We start from the raw sequence: 19,111 nt of genomic DNA on the forward strand, positions 1-19,111 counted from the left end.
GTCAATGGATCCATGCATGCATCAGATTTGTGTCAGGGTGTACAACACTAGCCCTGAAAGGCACATCTTTAATTTGATCTCCTCCTCCACTTGTGAAAAAGGAAACAACCAAGCTTACAAAGAACAGTTTTGCTTGCTCAGCTTAACAAGACAGCTTCTGGGTAGCTTTGGTAGATGCAAGAGAAGGAATTTAAGGTCTCTTTACATTTGATTCAATGTTAATCATTTTAATTATTCTGGCTTCTGTTTTGATATGTCACATTTTTTATACTTCTATTTTTATATATGATATATGATATATGATATATGATATATGATATATATATATATATATATATATATATATATATATATATATATATATATATAGCCTTCAAAAATCATCCTAACCATGTTATTATATTAACAAGTGTATAATTTGAAATGTTTATGAAGCTTGTTTCATGTTTTTTTTCTAACAATTCCTTGAAATCATAACAAATTTGGTGCCATAAAGAGGCTAAAAATATTATGGCAAAAGATGATCCACTCATAATTGAGTGTATACTCTCTATACACAAGATTGCTAAACACATTAGAATAGATGATCAACCTCAATTATAATGGATTATATTTCATAATAAAATTCTAAAAATGTCACATGAATGATTGAATCTTTTTCCTTGAAATCATGACAACTTTGATGCTATAAAGAGGCTAACAATATATGGCAAAGATAATCCACTCATAATTGAGTGTATACTATCTAGTCAACCTCAATTATGATGAGTTGTATTTCGTAAGAAAATTCTAAGAAAGCTACATGAATGATTGTATCATTTCCTTACTTAGATACCTTATTTCAATTATTTCCTTGACTATTGTTAGAATAAATTTCTTGCGGATCATCATTTGAATTGAATCGAATTGATTTGATTTGATTCCTTAAGAGCTTCATGTCGAGAGCTGTTAGAGGGTTTTCATCGAACACGTCGTGTGCATCACCCGCTTCTCCTGCCTTGCGTTGGAATAGATCCTTCCCCACCTCGTGCCCTTCGCGCCCACCCTCGATGAGGAACGCGGTACTTCACGCGCTACGGAACACCTTGGCGTGTGTCTCGTCCCAAGATGGCACACGCCACACCGGAATGCCCAAAGATATCCCGTCGCCGTTCGTTCCTCGTGCTCCCAAGTGGCGTGCCATGTCGCTAACTCGTCATTTCACCTTCTGATATCGAGGAAAAGGTCAACTGGATGGAAGCAGCATAAACTCACCTTGCACTTAGCGATCTCTCGCGGGTGCCACCTCTGTTTCAGCGCTATAATTACGCCTCCATGCTTCGAACTGCGATGACAACGCCAAACAATCACCAACCTTGGAGAACAATGGCTTCCCGTTTCCACAACACCGGCGTCCTCCTCCTTCTCTTCCTCCTCTGCAACGCTGTGGCTGCGGCCAACGAGACGGAATCCTCGGCGCCGTCGGAGTGCGACACCAAGTTCCCCGGGGATTGCCACAACAAGGCGGCGGCCCTGCAGCTGAAGATCATCGCCATCGCTGCCATCCTCGTCGCCAGCATGCTCGGCGTCTGCCTCCCCCTCTTCTCCCGCTCGGTGCCCGCGCTCGGGCCCGACCGCGACCTCTTCGTGGTCGTCAAGGCCTTCGCCTCCGGTGTGATCCTCGCCACCGGGTACATGCATGTCCTGCCGGACTCCTTCGACGACCTCGGCTCGCCTTGCCTGCCCGAAGACCCATGGTCCAAGTTCCCGTTCACCACCTTCGTCGCCATGCTGTCGGCCATCGGCACGCTGATGTTGGACTCCATGATGCTCACCTCTTACAATAAGAGGAGGCCGAAGGTCAGCAGCGCCACGGTCACCGGCCACGGCCATTGCGCCGTGCCGCAGCTCGATGCGGACGGCAAAGATGGGCGAGAAACTGTGGTGCTCCGAAACCGCATTATAGCACAGGTAAGCCTCCTCGATCGTTCAACCGATCATGATGCGACCGCAACAGTATTTGCTTCAATGGTAAACCATGCAGGTGCTGGAAATGGGCATCATAGTTCACTCTGTGGTGATAGGGCTGTCCATGGGAGCCTCTGAGAACGTCTGCACCATCCGGCCTCTGGTGGCTGCCCTTTGTTTCCACCAACTCTTCGAAGGAATGGGCCTCGGTGGCTGCATTCTTCAGGTACGGATAATAAACTCTCTCCTCGTCCAAAAGAATCAGCCATCTGTCTATCTCTTCGTGATAGCCTCAAACACATCCATGAGCTGGGCTGCTGCAGGCGGAGTACGGGATGAAGATGAGAGGCATCCTGGCCTTCTTCTTCGCGGTGACCACCCCGTTCGGAGTCGTCCTCGGCATCGGGCTGTCCAACACCTACAGAGACAACAGCCCGACGGCGCTCATCGTGGTGTGGCTGCTGAACGCCGCCTCCGCGGGGCTGCTCAACTACACGGCCATGGTGGATCTCCTGGCCAACGACTTCATGGGGCCAAAGCTACAAGGCAGCTTCAAGCTTCAACTCTGGGCTTACGTAGCGGTGCTGTTGGGCGCCGGCGGCATGTCTCTCATGGCCAAATGGGCCTGAAGCGTGCATGTCTCCTCACCTCAGCAATCCATGCATGCGTGCTTCTCTCTTTAGGAATATTAAATAGATTACATAAATCTCTATGTATTCTTTTTCTCTCATTTTTCTTCTCTGTAATGTCGTCGTATTAAATTAAAGTAGATTGCTCAATTCTTAGAGAAAAAAGCGCCTGATATGGTATTTTTCCTCACATTTTATCTTTTGTTAGTTTCAATGTGGAAGTATGGAATAAATATACCTTATTCTAATTTATGTTTGTAATATATACATATAGTCACATCTAAGTTTTGGATCCACTAATGCTATTACATAGCAAAAAAACTCACAAAATTTAAGTCCATATAGGTAGGGTGAAGCAAATTATTTTGCTATTATACCTCCAATTTATCCAAGTATATATTTGGATCTTTAAAACAAAATTTTTTGAGACCATAAACACAAATATTTTTTACCGTAAAAGAATAACCAAAATGATGTTATTTGTGTATATATTACAAACATAAATTAGATTATTTATTTTTGAATAAAAAATAAAGAATTAAATCTCTCTTTGAAATTAAAGGAATCTTTTATACACTTTTCCTACATTTATACCAAAATAACATTTTTTTTTCTCCATGCATTCTCATATCAAACTTTGAAACGTTTAGGGTATGTATAGAGTAATAAATCCTTAATGTTCGAGGATTTCTTTTGATAACTGGATTTCTTATCCTCCAAGAAATTTGATTCCTCAAACATTTTTAATGTCATATAGAATTGCTGTTGATGAATTAGAAGTTCAGTGGACCTTCGGAAAGCTCTCGCACGGTCTGTAGGAAATAAATTGGAGATCGAAAGCGAGGCATAAATAGCTGATGTTAGAATATGTGTGATGACATAAAACAATTCAAGTAGAGAAGGCCAAAACACCGGTCCTCCTTTTGGAGCACAGGCAGGCGGTAAACAAAGTAAATGTGGTCCGAAAGGGTTGCTGCGGTCGATCATGACATGCCAATCATGCATACCTTCGATGAAACAGCAGCCCAAGTCAAAGAGTCCCACAACCAACCTCCTCATCCTATTGCTGCTCTCTTCAAAGTCCGTAGAGTGTGACTTGATCGCGCACAAGAAGATCTACGGCACTTGTATTTCCTGGACTGCACTGCAGCTACGAAGCATCAATCTATGTGTTGGATCAGTAGCTGCATCGGTTTCCTTCTTGTATGTATCAGCAAGACTTCATATGAATGAAGTCATCAACAGTGGTGTTGGTCCAGGGCTGCTGATGGCCACCCTGCTACCAGTCATCACGTATCGGTTCTTCTCATCCTTGCAGTTTTCCTCGTGTTGACCAAACATTTGATGCACATTTATTGCTTGTTAATGAGGCATTTATTTCGACCAGAGGAATGAGTTGCAGGTTTCTTCGAGAGTGGAACACTACTTCTTTTTACTGCTCTCCCTCATCGCTTATTCACTCACCATTATAGAGAAACGAGAAGTATGTTTCTCAAAAGAACAGTAGACAAACGATGAAGGCTTCATGTTTCATTTAGTCGGCCATCAGAAAAAGACAGCATGAATAAACAACGTCTTTATATGGTCAGAAAGAGAGGATCGCTTATTCAACCAAGAGACTATTCGTCCTGATCAAACAAAGCACACGATTCCATGCCTATCTGAGTGAGTGCATGGCTGGCTGCCCAATTCAATGAGTCGAAGCTGATTTATGATCGGTTAAAAGAATATTTTTGTCATCCGGCAACAAGTCCATGAGAATCTTTTGCCATCCAGCAAGTCAAAGTCATATTCTACATCGGCTACCATTTCTCCTGAGAAATCAGAAAGATAAGCAGCCACAGCACATGTTCAGATCCATGCTGATGGAACACAAGTTGAATTACAAATTTGCACTATGAATTATTGTTCTTAGGTACATGCTCGATAGCCACATTCAACATTTCCTACTTTGACAGATATCATTTGTGGACATTAATTTATTGGAATTCTTCCCTATTTTCTGGACCAAGTCTGATAGAAGCTGCATGAGACGTCATGAACACAAAAGCAGGTATCAGAATAAAACCATTTCATTAGGTTATAATGTGGATTGTCTGGGGAGTCACTTGCTGTGCCTTTGACTATGGATTACTTGAAGCAAACTCTTCAAACTTTGCTTTCCTTGTTTAATGGAGAAACACAAATAAGATGGCAGAATGAGGTTTGAATATTACGGCATGACTAGGTAGATATGGTTTTGATTTAGTTGGTACGAGTTTCTCTTATGATTGATGTGAGGTATTAGCAATCTCGATCATGTGCAGGTGATAATTCTTCTAATATCCGGACTTAATTTGTGATTCAACTCATGAAATAAACACCAGATGTGAAATCGAGAGAGAGAGAGAGAGAGAGAGAGAGAGAGAGAGAGAGAGAGAGAGAGAGAGAGAGAGATACAATATTCGAGCTCATCACCGAATATGACATAATGAATTTGATTGGATTATTAAAGGGACCCGCTTGTATTAATGCTGCTGATGAAGTGGCATAAAACAATGACACAAACAGTCAAACCAGTTGACTTTTTTAGTTGTTGTTGTGTCTACTGTCTCGTTTGACGGAGTTATTCTTTCGATGCCGACAAATTTAGTGAACTTACCCGAATCCTAATTAATTTTGATCCATCGGAGAGCTCAGTTCGGAAATTAATATTCTGCCGCCGTCGAAACAGCAGAATTCAACCATCTCATACCGTTCCTTCTTGTTCTAATTTCCAAGGCATGTGGAACGCGACTTGGGCTAAATACAATTAAAATACTAGTAGAGCACATGCTCGATCGATCTCATCCCACCAAACGAAACGATGGGCTCTCTTCGTTCTTGCTTATGAGGGTTTGACTGAGTTGGTGTGGAATCTCCTGCATCTAAAACTTTGTTTGCGTTCGAAACGTAGAATCTTTTGCGATGTTAGCGCAAGGGATGACGATAACATTTTTTAAATAAGGAAAATCCAATGATAGGTTGATGAATCGTCTTATTCTCATTCATGCATCAAAAAATTAATCATGTATTTATTCATTTTAATCTAAATCTTTATTTTTTTATTATATCTAATCATAATTATTTGAATTAATTTTATCCCATCATTTTAATTTAAAATAATTGTAACTTGAAATTATCTTAAATATATATATTTTTTCATCAAAGCTTTTATTAAAATGTTAACAAATTGATCTTACGTAAGTCTATTTAAATTCTTTCTTTATCAATCAGTTCATAAATAACTGACGTCAATATGTTTAGTGTCCCCGTGCAAGATAGTTTGCATAAACCCATAAATATATCTATATGCATAATTTTCAAGCGTTCTTTTGTCTCTCCGAGAATAACCTATCTAAAAGGAATTTTTGTGTTATTTTTTAAAAGCCTAAGATTTATATATAGTATCTTAATTCTTAATTTTAGGCAAACCAATTATCATATTCTTCTAATTTAATAGTTCTAGTTTATTATAATTCAGATGACCATATTTTTTATATCATAATTCATCAATAACAATAGTAGTGAATGTAAGAAAAGATAAATCTAAAAAATAATGAAGAAAATATTTTATTTTTTTTGTCATCCTCATAATTCCTAATAATTTTTTAATCATAAATCAAATATTTATATCATAAAAAATATTTTTTTTTCTCATCAATTATCTTATACTAATAAGATTTTACTTTAAACTAAAAATAAATATTATATTATCAATAAATTATTTACTATAATTGGTATTCATAGCAAATGTTCTTTTCCTTTCCACTTGAGTTTTATTGTCATTCCCATTTTGCACCATAAATTTGATTAAAATATCTAGCATTTGAAACAACTTTTGTCTTTTGTTATATGAATACTGCATCCACTATTCAAAGACCAAAATATTCTTCATCAAATGTCATAAAGAAAATTATTTTCTGTATCTTGGTTTTACTAATTTCTTTATGATAATTTATTTGATTTTTGTTTTAATAAATTTTTCAATATGCCCAACTTTTTTATAATAAAACGATTGACGAGTTTCTTTATTACCTACATTAGAGTTCCTTCGACTCTCATTTGATCGACCTTGTCTCCTATCTTGAGCGTCAAATCATCCACAACCTCTACAAATCATCCACAACCTCTACCATGCTGACCGCTCCCTTGAGATTTGATTTTAAATTTTTTTCTTTTAATCATTCTTCTTCTGATCTATATTCATTTAAAGAGCATGTTCTCAAGTTTCATTTAAAAATCTATTTGCTTTTTGTTCATAAACTAAAAGCGATTTCATTAATTTATCAATAGATAATATACTTATATCTTTAGTTTCTTATATCAAATTTTAGAGATAAACTTAATAAAACTTATTTTTACTATTGTTTGATCTTTTAGGTTTTCACCATAAAACCTTATTTATTTTATAATAGAAGAGACTTTTAATAAAAATAAATAATAGATTCAAAATCTTTCATCATAAGAATTTCAAATTCAAAGCATTCAACTTTTTATATTGTTATACTTCTAAATATACTTTTTAATATTTTTTAAGTTTCTATTGATATTGATGTTGATATTGATATGATAGCAGAAAATAGAGACTCATCTATTGTTTGTGATAGCATATAGAGAGTTCTTGTATCATGTTTTTATTTATTTGATCCTTTTGATCTTTAATAATATTATTGAGATCTTACCGATCATACTTAACAAAACAATTTTAAGCAAATCTCACAATCCTTATGAAACAAAAAAGAGTTATCATTTTAATAGTTTAAAATTGATAATTTTCATTTTTAAAGATAGAAAGAAGTTGATTAACAACACTTCTCATCTTTTTTGTTTTTTCACCTTCTGGATCTATTGACCTCTCCTTTTTTAATCAATAACACTTCAACTTCTAGTGCTCTTCTTTAAACCAAGCTCTAATACCACATATAATATCTATATTAATTAAAAAGATAAATATAAAATTTTAAATAAGTAAGAAATCAATCATAGCCCAATAAATCTTTTCATCCTCATCCATGCACTAAAAAATAATTATATATCTATTTTATTTTAATCTAAATTTTATTTTTTTAATTACATTTAATTTTAATTATTTAAATTAATTTTACCTAAAATCAGATAGAATTTTCTTTTGATGATGAAGGAAATCTATTATAGTCAGTGATGTTCCTACAATATTAAAATTTTTAGGGATAATTACATATTACCCCTTATGTTTAACAATGATTAGCATTCCAGTCTTTATGCTTTAAAAAGTAACATTATGATCCCTATACTTATAAAGGTGAAACATTAACACCAATTCTTCTTACATCATTAATTTTATCATTGAAAAAATTATACGAATAAAAAAAATACTAATGAAAATAATAAAAAAACATAATTTTATTTTTTTAAAAATTATTAAATTTATATTCCCTAATTGATTTCTCTTCCTCTCCTCTTTCTTACCTGCATGCCCGTCACTCGCCCACCACACTCGCTCGACCTGCACTGCTCAATCATCGCTCCTACATTGCTTGACCACCGTCACTGCATTGCTCAACCGCCACCTCTCTTGTATCTCTCACCATCGCCACACTAGACTCAACTCAATCGTCGCACTTGCTCATCCATTGCTCACCTGTCACATAATTGGGCATGTTCACTATGGGGATAGAGCATATGAATTGTTGCAAACAAAGATAGGAGAGGACTTTGCCGCATACTTTCTACTAGCAAATGTTATCATGAATCCTCCACTATTGATATGAAAAGCAAAGAAGTAATAGTTTGGTTGATGATGCATTTGTTTAACAATATAAGAACAGATTTAATGTAATATTGGAAGTGAAATTAAGCATATTTTTTAGCTCGGTTGAGATATTTGATTCATATGTATATTAGAATAGAGGAGATAAAAAAGTGAGATAGATCGTACGACGGGGTTGGTGGTGGTGTTAACGGTGAGGAGGGAGATCTCGTCGACCTTAGGGTGGAAGACGACGAGTTGAGCATTGCGAGAGGAGAGGGAGAGACGACTATTGCGAGGGGACAATTGTAATTTCTAGTTGAGGACGAACGAGTCCCAGCCAGAGAAGGTGATCCCGAAGGTGAGGCTGTCCCACTACTAGACCTTGGCGTCAACGTATAGCTGGAACACTGAGTTATTGTCAGATCGATTCTAAAGCGGAGACACACATGTAGCAACCTTCTCTGACGACAATGAAACCGTCGTCAGCCAAGGTGGGTATGACAGGACAGTGGGCGAGTTGGATCCGATGCGACGATGGCAAGCGGTGCAAGTGCGGCAGTCGAGTGGGTCTGGTATAGTGGTGACAAGGGTGTAGGAGTGACGATGGTCAAGCGGGTTCGGTGCGATGGGGTCAAGCGATGCAGGAGAGGCAATGGTCAAGTGATGTAGGAGCGACGACAACGACGAGTAGTATAGGTGCAGTAGTGGCGAGCATTGCAAGTGCGACAAAGGTCAAGCAGTGCAGGTCGAGCAAGTGTGGTGTGTGAGTAGTAGATATAAATTTAATAATTAAAAAAATAAAATTATATTTTTATTATTTTCATTTGCACTTAACGAAGTTAATGATGTAAGAAAAATTATGGTTAAATATTTTACCTTTATAAGTTTAGGGACTCTCAGGATATTAACCATAGAAGGTAATATATAATTATTTCAAATTTTTAGGAGATAGAGCATTTAACCATTTGATCAAGTCCCAAGCAAAGGATGTATGAGGTGAAGACTGAGCTCTCAGCTTCCCAAGTCCAATATATTATGCTTTTATTACAATAATGTCTGCATCATATCAGCTGATAGTTGTGCACCAAGAAACTGTACATCCCCCAGCAAGCCGTCACCAAATTAGTGTTAGTGTCATGTGTCTGCTTGTTAGGAAGAAGTCATTTGAGGTGGAGGATACATAAGGAGGGAGAAGGTGGGAGGAAGCTTCAGATGTTGTGACTTGACCGAGCCCACGGCCACGGCCACCACTTTTTATAGCTAGCTCTCACTCACGAAGGAGAGTAGCAGGGGTAAAGAGAGAGAGAGAGAGAGAGAGAGAGAGAGAGAGAGAGAGAGAGAGAGATCATGGAGGAGAGGATGGGCAAGAGGGGAGAACAGGGAGCCGTGGAGGACGAAGACGATGTTCTTCTTCCGGGATTCCGGTTCCGTCCCACCGACGAAGAGCTCGTGGGGTTTTATCTCCGGCGGAAGGTGGCCAAGAAGCGTCTCAGCATGGAGATCATCAAAGAGATAGATATCTACAAATATGATCCGTGGGATCTACCAAGTAAGTAGGATCTACGTGATGGAAACATCGCGTTGGACTCAGCTCGATCGTGCTCATTTGTTGCTGGATATATTTGCAGAAGCGAGCACTGGTGGCGACGAGGAGTACTTCTTCTGCCTCAGAGGGAGGAAGTACAGAAACAGCATCAGGCCAAATAGGGTGACCGGGTCAGGTTTCTGGAAGGCGACCGGCATCGACAGGCCCATATACTCCGCAGGCAACTCCGGCGACTGCATCGGCCTCAAGAAATCCCTGGTTTACTACCGAGGGAGTGCAGGAAAGGGTACCAAAACGGAATGGATGATGCATGAGTTCCGCCTTCCCAACATCACCGACAGCAATTCTCCGTGCAAGCGTGAAGCTGTGAGATTACGTGCTGAACGAATCCTTCGTTTGCAGTATCCTCGAATGCTGATCAAACTCTGTTGCATCGCTTTGTGTAGGAAATCTGGACGATCTGCCGAATCTTCAAGAAGAGTGCCTCCCACAGGAAGACACCAAATGCGCCAACCGAGTCAAGCACTGCAGGGAACGACTGCTGGTGCATAGCCTCCTCGGGCTATTCCAATGGAGAGAACGGCCAAGTATGCCCAGGCCACTGGGAGTTGATGAAGCAAGCTCCCTTGGCCTTGTGTCCCGACATGGTTCAGAGTCCAGGCATGGATGATTTCTTCAGCGGAGATGGTAAATGGGATGAACTCGGAAGGATTATGGACTTCATAACAGATTGAAGCAGTTGCCTCCGAGGGAAAAAAGAAGAGTCCTGCTACCAAACTTCCCTCCCGAGAATCTATCATGTTTGGGTTGAAGAGATGGTGATCGGGAACTTTTTGGGACACAGGGCAGCAGTTCACTTCCCGGAAAGATAATTTATGCTGCAAGAGCTTCACGGTGCAGTCTCCTGACATAGTCATCACGCTGACATTAGCTACAATAATGCAGCAAACTGAGCTGCTGTCTGTGGAGTTTTTACATGCATAGAATAGAGAGAATAGAGGCGTTGCTCATTACTTACAGCTCAATCCTAAATGTAAACCTACGCTATTAAGATTCTAATAAATAGTAGAAGATGTCACAATTACAAATACATACAGAAAGACCTTCTCAAAAGGAGTTCTGTTTCTCGTTGGATGAGACTCTCAGGATAGATAAGAGGTCGTCGTCATAGAGATAAGATACTCGATTCAAACATGACACGTGCCTGGTTTGAACTCTTGTCGAATCCCTGATTTGAATATAATGATCGGTGTCTCGTCTCTGTCGTTTCGATCTGATGCGGTGGACTTTGATCTACCGTAGTAAGTGCTTGTTTCGTGAACCGGAAATCCACCGGGGCCCATCGGTATGGGATGTCCTGTTTCTTCCGAGGCATGGTTCAGGAGCTTCTATTTCTTCTGCGTTTCCCCAAATCTGGGCCCCTCCTGTGGCGTCATATCAAACCCTGAATCCTGCCTCTGACCTTACAGTTGAGCCCTAAATGGACACTGTTCCGATGACCGCAGGCCCCTCCTCCACCTTCTTCACAGGGAAATCCCCGATGATGAAGAGAGGCGCGGCGGGCCGTGGGCGGCTCCTAAGGTCCGAGCGTCCACTCCTCCGGCGCCGGCCTCGGTTGGTGCTTCCCGGGGCTCGGACATCAACCCGCCGGGCCGCGCCCGGTGCTGCAGTCCTTCGCCTTCGGGCTCATGGTCCGCCTCGGCTGCCTTCAGTTTTCTCCTCGCCATATTCGACCGCACCTGGGTCTCTTGGGACCCTAATCGCTCTCAATTGATCGTGAGCTCCCTTGTACCCCCAAAAAGATCGTTCTTTTCCTTTTGTCTTCGGCCTTTCTCTTGTCAAACAATATTTGCGTTAGCATCGTTGATCGGTAGACGGCGGAAATTCTAATCTATGAACTGGTCTACGATCGAAGAACATCTGAGAAGAAAGATTCCAGTGCCATCAGAAAACAAGACGCTAGTGTTGAAAGATATGCATATTTTTTCTTGGATGGATAGTCTTTTCTGGATCATTGACTGCTTACTGTAGACGCAGGATATCTTGACCTTGGTTGTTATTTTTTTCTATGCAAGTATATTAATGGATTAGTCAATGATACAAAGGACCCTGAAATCAATTATGATCAATGTGATGTGTAGTGATGTCAACTTCTTTTTAGGGGAACATTGTGATTTCAACTTGGACAACAGATGAATCAGATGAACAAAATTCAGGAAATATGTCTTGTGTGTTTTATGTCAATGATAATTTATCATAGTACATCATGTGAAAGTGTGATTGGCTTTATGATTTCCTCTTTCTACCCTGCCTGCCAAATTTGTCAAAAATCTAACATCAAATCCTATTCACATTTGTACCCATCTTGATATTTGCTTTGTAGGTTTATGCTCTTTGGATGATTGCTTTACTAAAGATCCATTTTTCTGGTATCATCTTCGTGAGATTTCGATGTCCTTCACCAAAAGTTCTGAATTTTTACAATTTTTTTGCTGGCTTTGTTCCAGATATCCAGAGGATATATATTTCCATTTCCTTTTAACTTAAATTGAAGACAAAAAGTTTATCATATTATGATCTGAAAATTCTTTTGTCTATTTCAAACCTATAAATCGTAAGGCAAATGATATTGTTGTACTCATGCTTAATTTTGTGTAGGCTGAATGGAGTACAGGAGAAATAAACATTGCCTATAACCGAGGATCATTCATTCGATCCATGATATCTTACCTTTTGACATCCCAAGTATCAGCTTATGGATGGAATTGCTCTATATGTTACACCAGATACTATCATGAAGGTACTTCTTTCATGTCTTCATTAACATGGTTCTTTTTAAATGTTAAATATCATAGATTTTGAGTCAAAAATCCAACCATCTAAAATTTGGCCTGATGATTGTCCTTTTTTCCTAAAACAAGAGTCAAGTTCAATATGGTAACATTTCACCTGCTAATTCATTCTGTTCTCCTAAAGAAGGTCCACTCTGTACAGCATCGTGCTAGCCTCTGTCGATCAGATAAGATCAAGAAAAAGAAAAAGATTTCCATGGATATTGGTTTTAGGACTTTCTCAATTCTACACCTGCTGCAGCTCTGTTTGCCCTTTTTCCACATCTTATAATTAAAACAAAGGAAAGTGCACCAGTATTCCACTGACAACTCCTAACACATATTTATTAATACATATAACTCGAGTGCCCTTGCATGAGGCCATAAAGTATGCTGCATGTGACAAAAAAAAAATACCTCTTTGACTTTTCAATGGCTATAAAGAATATACAATACTTCACTCAGTTTCATCCTTCTGAGGCTTTAAACTTGTATATGGCTTGTCTTATTAAAAATTTTGTCATCTTTAGCTTCTCTATTAATGCTTGCACATGATCCTGGACTCTAGTGCTGAGTCACCATATTTGCTAGTGTTTCATGGTAGATGGCCCATGAATGCTCGGGCAATATATCTCATATATTTTACCCTGCTCATTTAGCCTTGTCAACTTATAAAAGTTGAGTTTTAGGATCCCTGGTGGCAAAATGGAAGGGGAAAATAGAAGAAAAGAGGCTTTTGGTCCAAACCACAGGTAAAGTAATTGGGTTGAAATCTGTTGTACTGATGGAAGAATTTGAAGTCCTAAAGGTAAACAGATATTTCTTGAAACAATTTGAATTTGCTTTCTTGAGAAACTTCAATGTGATAACATCTGAAACAGTCATAAGGATCATATTGGCTTTGCTTTCTTCAGATACTTAATAGCGTTAACATCTGAAAGTTACCGTCCTGCAAGCCTAAGGTAACTTTCTGGCAAATGGTAGTGGAACCACTGAAACATCAAACTTAGTTTCACCACCAAACATCTATGTTATTTGGCCTTAAATTTCAAGAACTAAGACATGGCTTACATGACATTTGACAATCTTGTCAATGGTCACAAAAGATCAATCATTAGACAGGTAGGCTTGGATTCGTGGATGCGTAAGATGAACATACGCTCATGCCAAATGTTCATCTTACTAGTTAGATTAATAATAGTTGAAAAGATTGACCTTGACTTGCATCCTATACTGGAGAGCCAAGTTTGGCTTTTTCCAAGAATCGATACGCTGGCTATATGAGAATTTCAAAGTATACAGCAAATACAACGACTTCAAGAAGTTTAGCTACCGTTCATTTGTCAAAGGATTCTTTATTGTGGATGGTAAGTCTTAGTAGATGTGAGGTTGGACAGAATGGTATTCTGTTGTATCTTCAATCACATATTCAAAACCGCAAGTTTTCATGGGATATCTGCTGTCTTGTTGTTGGTAAAAAGATCACTACGACCTGTCTTACTGATCTTAAGCAATCCACAGTTTTTGTGTCAAGAAATTTGAAGCTTAAAAGATCACCAGAGCATGTTTCGGAGGTAAGTAACTGCTGCTATCATCATCAGGGAAGTGTTGCTGGGCTCTTTGATGTTTACTATGGGTCTTAAGCTGCTGAAGACGGTAGCAGAAGACTGGGAGATCATATCAATATTGATGCTTTAAATGCAATCCAAAGCAGAGCCGCAAAGAGTTGGGTATCTGATAAACCTTATAACAAAGATAATTGCTTATCTGAGATCAGTAAGCTTTTAGTTGATTCCAGAAGCTTGAGATTAATCAACATGATGCCATTTTCATGGTGGATTAGTTGAACATCTTGGAACCGGAAGGGATTTTCATCGCTGCATACTTTACTATTTTTTGTTTACCCGTATGATACATTGTCGCGAGTATATCTGCAAAATTAATTTCAATTTAATTTTTTAGCTGCGATATATATTTGCAGGATAAATCAGATTGATCCAGCAATTGTATTGGCGAACCATGAGAGGCCTCCATTTTACTGTTTTCTCGAAGCTCCATGGTTCAACTTCACCAGAGACAGGGATTAGATTACCAGTTACAACATATGTATCCCTCAAAATTACAGGCATGTAAACATCATCAATAACAATATAAACTCATTGAGCTATCGGCAATTCTCCAGGCTTCTTCGACACATTATATCCAGTTCTATTTCCAGAAAATTTCATCCTACAAATGAGATGGCAGACTGTGGCTGACAGACCTCAGATTATTTTAAGTTCATGCAACTTGATGATGGAGCCCGGAGACAGTTTGTAAAGGTTAGTACTAATCCTTAATCATAATCTAGTCATTTGCCACTAAATCTTAATCTATCATCGAATTATGAGATTTGTGGGAATACAATTGTCTTGTAATAAAGGAAGTTTCTCGGTGGTTTGAGACTTAACAAGTCTAATCATTTTGTTCGTTTGACATGCATGCAGGCCATCATTTTCTACTATTTCAGAGATACATGTTATGATTCAACTCCCCACGCATCTCTTCCTTCTTGCAATCGGCATCAACCATGGCGAACTCTTAACAGAGATTTGGAGGAAGAAGATGGCGAGAACTTCAGACTTAAGCTTGGATTAGGAGGCAGCCCCGAGGGAACAAACAAAGGAATCTCTAATTATATGTGTTCATGCTGGAAGAGCTGCTTCCGAGTCTCGATTACTTCTACTTCAGCCCCATCACTGCGCATGCTTCACCCCCCTCACGCAAGCTCTGCTTTTCCATGGCAAAAGTAGCAGCACCTTTTGCTGCACAGCTTGTTGTCCATTGAGGTACTTTTTCTCATCCCATCAATCTCTTTTCTACTGCCATTTTTATTGCCTCCATCAGCAAGTTTTTTTGTTTTCCTTATCATCCTAAAAATGAACTTGTACAGAGCTTTTTACCTGACAAGAAGACCTGATAAGACTGGTTTTATTCACTCCATGCTCGAGTTCTCCCCATCTCTGAGACAGCCTGCAACAGGAAAATCATTGTCGTCCATGGATGACACACTCACGCATAGCCTTCTGAGAGTAAAGAAACAACTTAGATCGAGTTGAACCATCAGTTACAAGTTCTGAAATATCATGGGGAAAACCCTTCTTTCTTGCTAGCCATTGTCCTTCTACACTGCAACTTACTCCATTGGCATATCAGAGTTCAGACAACTTGTAGTCGTTCAGTCATATGGGGAATGCATCCAATGACAAGAGGAAGAAGAACAGACTGTTATTGTTCAGTCCTAGGGAGTACTCTGATGTGATCCTTTTCTGCTTGCCTATTTACACAAGACACATGAGAGCCTGACAATTTTACCCAAAGCCGCCTGCCTCTGCTTGGCTTCAGTCCACTGAAAGCTTTTTTGCACCTTATGACAGCCATTCTGCTGTTGTTTGATCACGTGTCAGTCGTAGGGTAATGCCAGGCAGGGACAGTGGAGAGGGCCCCATGTGGATGAGAATCTAATTAAGCTTCTCATGTTAATTAAGACCATTGATGCATGATGGTCTTCCAAACAAATTAACTCACCTTTGAAAAAGAAGATTCTTCAAAACCCAGATAGCTCAAGCAAGTCAAAGGAGGATTGTTGCAGTGGAGGTCTCACTCGATGGATCTCTCTTCCAGTGTGCTCCTCCAAAATCTACATCATCATTCCTGTCTTATACTGAAAGAACTGGGAGGGAAAGAGTAACAGTAAATAGCATGGGTATATATGAACAGGAAGTAGATGTATGAGAGAGACTCTGCGGAAATTGCCTGGCTTGGCTCTTCTCTCGTGCCCCATCATCTCAAGATGTCACTAAATAGTTTGATGTGCCTCTGTCGCTGTTCAAAGTGTGACCTTTTCTTCACAGTGTTGGCATGAGAAGTCACTGTTTTCTACGGCAGGAATGAGGTTAAAGTATGCATGGTTTTGGTAGTGTTAGGGCATGCAGAACTAAGCATGATGGTGATGACGAGGCCATCGCTCGCTTTGCTACATTTGAATCCCGAGATAGCCACACGGAGTACAAGGCTCCATGGCGGCCACTCTCTCTCTCTCTACGCGTACTAATCTGCAACTGTGACCTCGAAAGCCCAGACAAGGGCACGAGAAGCGACAAGGAAACATGGTCGAAGATAAGATCCAAGAGTTAAAATCTCTTCTTCACCATGGACGCACACACACACACATTGACTGTGGATACCGTAAACAAACATCTTGTCAACCGAGATGTTCTTGCCTTGCCAAATCTGCACGACTTCGCCCCCCAGTGGGGCCTCTCTGAGAATATCCTCACGCTTCAAATACCCACACCGTCTCCGCCTCCGTCACACTCACCATTCCCCTCTACCTTTACTGTCTCCTTGTTCGTCCTCCTCCTCATCGCTCGCCTTTTCTCTTCCCCCAAAGGATTGCGACATGGGCGCTAAAAGTTAGGCTGCTGGGCTTGTGGAGAGGAGGCCGAAGGTCGCCCAACTCAGCTCGGAAAGCGGTGTGCGCAAGGATGAAGGAGGTGGCTAGGAAGCACAACACGGTTTCGCCATGCGCAGCATGCAAGCTCCTCAGGCGGCGGTGCACGCAGGATTGCATCTTTGCTCCTCACTTCCCTGCCGACGAGCCCCACAAGTTCGCCAACGTGCACAAGGTGTTCGGCGCCAGCAACGTTAGCAAGCTCTTGCAGGTCTCTCTCTCTCTCTCTCTCTCTCTTTCTCTCTCTGGGTGTGGGTGTGGGTGTCGGTCTGTGTGTGTGTGTAAAATGTGCTTGTAAGATTGCGATCACCACAAGACATTACATGAAAAGAATGGCTTCATAACTCACCATGCGACTCAAATTGTTTGTGTGATCAAAGGAGATAGCAGTGCAGCACCGAGGAGACGCAGTGAGCAGCCTGGTGTACGAGGCCAACGCCCGGGTGCGCGACCCAGTGTACGGGTGCGTCGCCGCCATCTCCACCCTCCATCGCCAAATCCAGGCACTCCAGGCGCAGCTGGCGATGGCACAAGCACAAATGGTGCACTTGCGGATGAGCCACGCCGCCTCCCTCGCCCACGCTGGCCTTGGCCACAGCCCCATGGGCGCAGGGAGCACCAGCACGGGCTCTTCCTCCATGTCCCCCACTCACAACCAGCTGATGGAGCCTGACACCGTCAATGCCAAGCCAGTCTTCGCCCTGGACATGGTGGTGCTGGACCAGACTAACCTGGGATCAGAACCACCAATTTGGTCATTTTAGCACCATCAGCCAGTGCTGTTCTCGTGTCTTATAAAGATAGCTTTTGATATCTAGATGGCAATATTGCAGCTCTTTTTCTTTTGGATACAGACTCTGCATGTGATGCAGACATCGTCTTATAACAAGAATTGAAGTGCTTGTGTGTAGAACTGTACTGTTGTTGTCATTTACTCCTAACATAATGTCTATAATTATTCTGCTATCACTACACTGTTCATTCTGTAATTAGCATCATTGATAAGTAAGCAGAGGCTCAGCACCACAGCAATAAAAGATAAGATGCGAGTGAGCTAAGCATTAAGCCAAGCAGAAGAATAACATTTGAAGTATATTAAATTGTAACACGACAGAAGGAAATACCAATATGTGAGATTTGCTACAAGTTCCACAAAGCAGCAGAATCCATCACTCACGGCTCTTAGTTCCCCCATTATATATAACTGTAAAGTGGGTAACAGGAACGTGTCAGCGCCACCAGATCGCCGAGATCGCTGGCGGTGGAGGAGGAGGAGAAGGTGGTCTGTAACCAGAAGCTCGTGTTCTGTGAGTACCGGGGCTCAAGAGGTTCCTTCTTGCGATTGGAACTGCGATCATCTTCTGTAAATGAGATCTTGGACTAGAAAGGAAGAAACTTTTACCGAGATCAGAGTCTCTTGTGGTGTTTGGATCAGAAATCATCACAAATCTTTTCAATTTTATGGATCAAAAGTTACACCGAATCAAAACACAAACATGAATCCACACGTAGAGAAGGCTGCCGAGCACAATATGGGCCTTCCTAACTCTGCTGCAAGCCGACGCGGGCGCGCGCGTCCTGCCGCCCCTTCAGCCTCCCCAGGTAGTAGCAGCTGAAGCCCAGCAGCATCGAAAAGAGAAGCAGAGGGAGGGAGATGGCCATGACAAAATCCATCACAGCTGCTGATTGCATCGTCAAATTCTGATGGATGAGACGTTGTTATAGAGAGTATAGATGGAACAAAAAGATCAAATGTTCCCGTCAGACCCAACTGGAGTGAAAGATACTCCAGAACTAAAAGCCCAAGCGTAAGATTCAATCAGACATGGGAGCTTCTGCTTTTGTGCAGCGCAGAAGATGTCCGGTGGTGCTCTAAGTCGCACATAAAAGAATTTAAGATCAGGAAGAATGGAT

General features: G+C 40.7%; 3 protein-coding genes across 4 annotated transcripts; all 3 read left to right on the forward strand.

Moving 5' to 3' along the window:
• The first annotated feature begins 1,285 nt into the window (after positions 1-1,285).
• LOC103975180 (fe(2+) transport protein 1-like) lies at positions 1,286-2,708 on the forward strand. Its single transcript, XM_009390089.3, has 3 exons — positions 1,286-1,950; positions 2,024-2,173; positions 2,271-2,708. The coding sequence occupies exons 1-3, from the start codon at positions 1,315-1,317 to the stop codon at positions 2,574-2,576; spliced, it is 1,092 nt and encodes a 363-aa protein (XP_009388364.3). The 5' UTR covers positions 1,286-1,314; the 3' UTR covers positions 2,577-2,708.
• A 6,783-nt stretch (positions 2,709-9,491) lies between these two features.
• LOC135678081 (transcription factor JUNGBRUNNEN 1-like) lies at positions 9,492-11,070 on the forward strand. The gene is made up of 3 exons (XM_065190441.1): positions 9,492-9,877; positions 9,957-10,240; positions 10,321-11,070. Exons 1-3 carry the CDS (start codon positions 9,676-9,678, stop codon positions 10,606-10,608), a joined length of 774 nt encoding a protein of 257 aa, XP_065046513.1. The 5' UTR covers positions 9,492-9,675; the 3' UTR covers positions 10,609-11,070.
• A 122-nt stretch (positions 11,071-11,192) lies between these two features.
• On the forward strand, positions 11,193-18,149 carry LOC135678082 (LOB domain-containing protein 4-like). 2 transcript variants are annotated; one of them, XM_065190444.1, is made up of 6 exons: positions 11,193-11,650; positions 12,533-12,674; positions 14,307-15,026; positions 15,192-15,533; positions 15,638-17,408; positions 17,578-18,149. In XM_065190444.1, exons 5-6 carry the CDS (start codon positions 17,232-17,234, stop codon positions 17,959-17,961), a joined length of 561 nt encoding a protein of 186 aa, XP_065046516.1. In that variant the 5' UTR covers positions 11,193-11,650; positions 12,533-12,674; positions 14,307-15,026; positions 15,192-15,533; positions 15,638-17,231; the 3' UTR covers positions 17,962-18,149. The 2 variants fall into 2 exon arrangements, with proteins under 2 accessions (XP_065046516.1, XP_065046514.1); XM_065190442.1 differs by having other exon boundaries at positions 14,687-15,026.
• The last annotated feature ends 962 nt before the right edge of the window (positions 18,150-19,111 follow it).

This window comes from Musa acuminata, chromosome BXJ1-7, assembly GCF_036884655.1.
Source record: "Musa acuminata AAA Group cultivar baxijiao chromosome BXJ1-7, Cavendish_Baxijiao_AAA, whole genome shotgun sequence".
NCBI lineage: Eukaryota > Viridiplantae > Streptophyta > Magnoliopsida > Zingiberales > Musaceae > Musa > Musa acuminata.

Coding starts and splice junctions, on each gene's coding strand:
- LOC135678081 (XM_065190441.1), top strand. CDS start 9,676: ATGGAGGAGAGGATGGGCAAGAGGGGAGAACAGGGAGCCGTGGAGGAC. Junction 9,878..9,956: donor TGATCCGTGGGATCTACCAA/GTAAGTAGGATC, acceptor ATATATTTGCAG/AAGCGAGCACTGGTGGCGAC. Junction 10,241..10,320: donor CTCCGTGCAAGCGTGAAGCT/GTGAGATTACGT, acceptor CGCTTTGTGTAG/GAAATCTGGACGATCTGCCG.
- LOC135678082 (XM_065190444.1), top strand. CDS start 17,232: ATGAAGGAGGTGGCTAGGAAGCACAACACGGTTTCGCCATGCGCAGCA. Junction 17,409..17,577: donor ACGTTAGCAAGCTCTTGCAG/GTCTCTCTCTCT, acceptor GTGTGATCAAAG/GAGATAGCAGTGCAGCACCG.
- LOC103975180 (XM_009390089.3), top strand. CDS start 1,315: ATGCTTCGAACTGCGATGACAACGCCAAACAATCACCAACCTTGGAGA. Junction 1,951..2,023: donor GAAACCGCATTATAGCACAG/GTAAGCCTCCTC, acceptor TAAACCATGCAG/GTGCTGGAAATGGGCATCAT. Junction 2,174..2,270: donor TCGGTGGCTGCATTCTTCAG/GTACGGATAATA, acceptor GGGCTGCTGCAG/GCGGAGTACGGGATGAAGAT.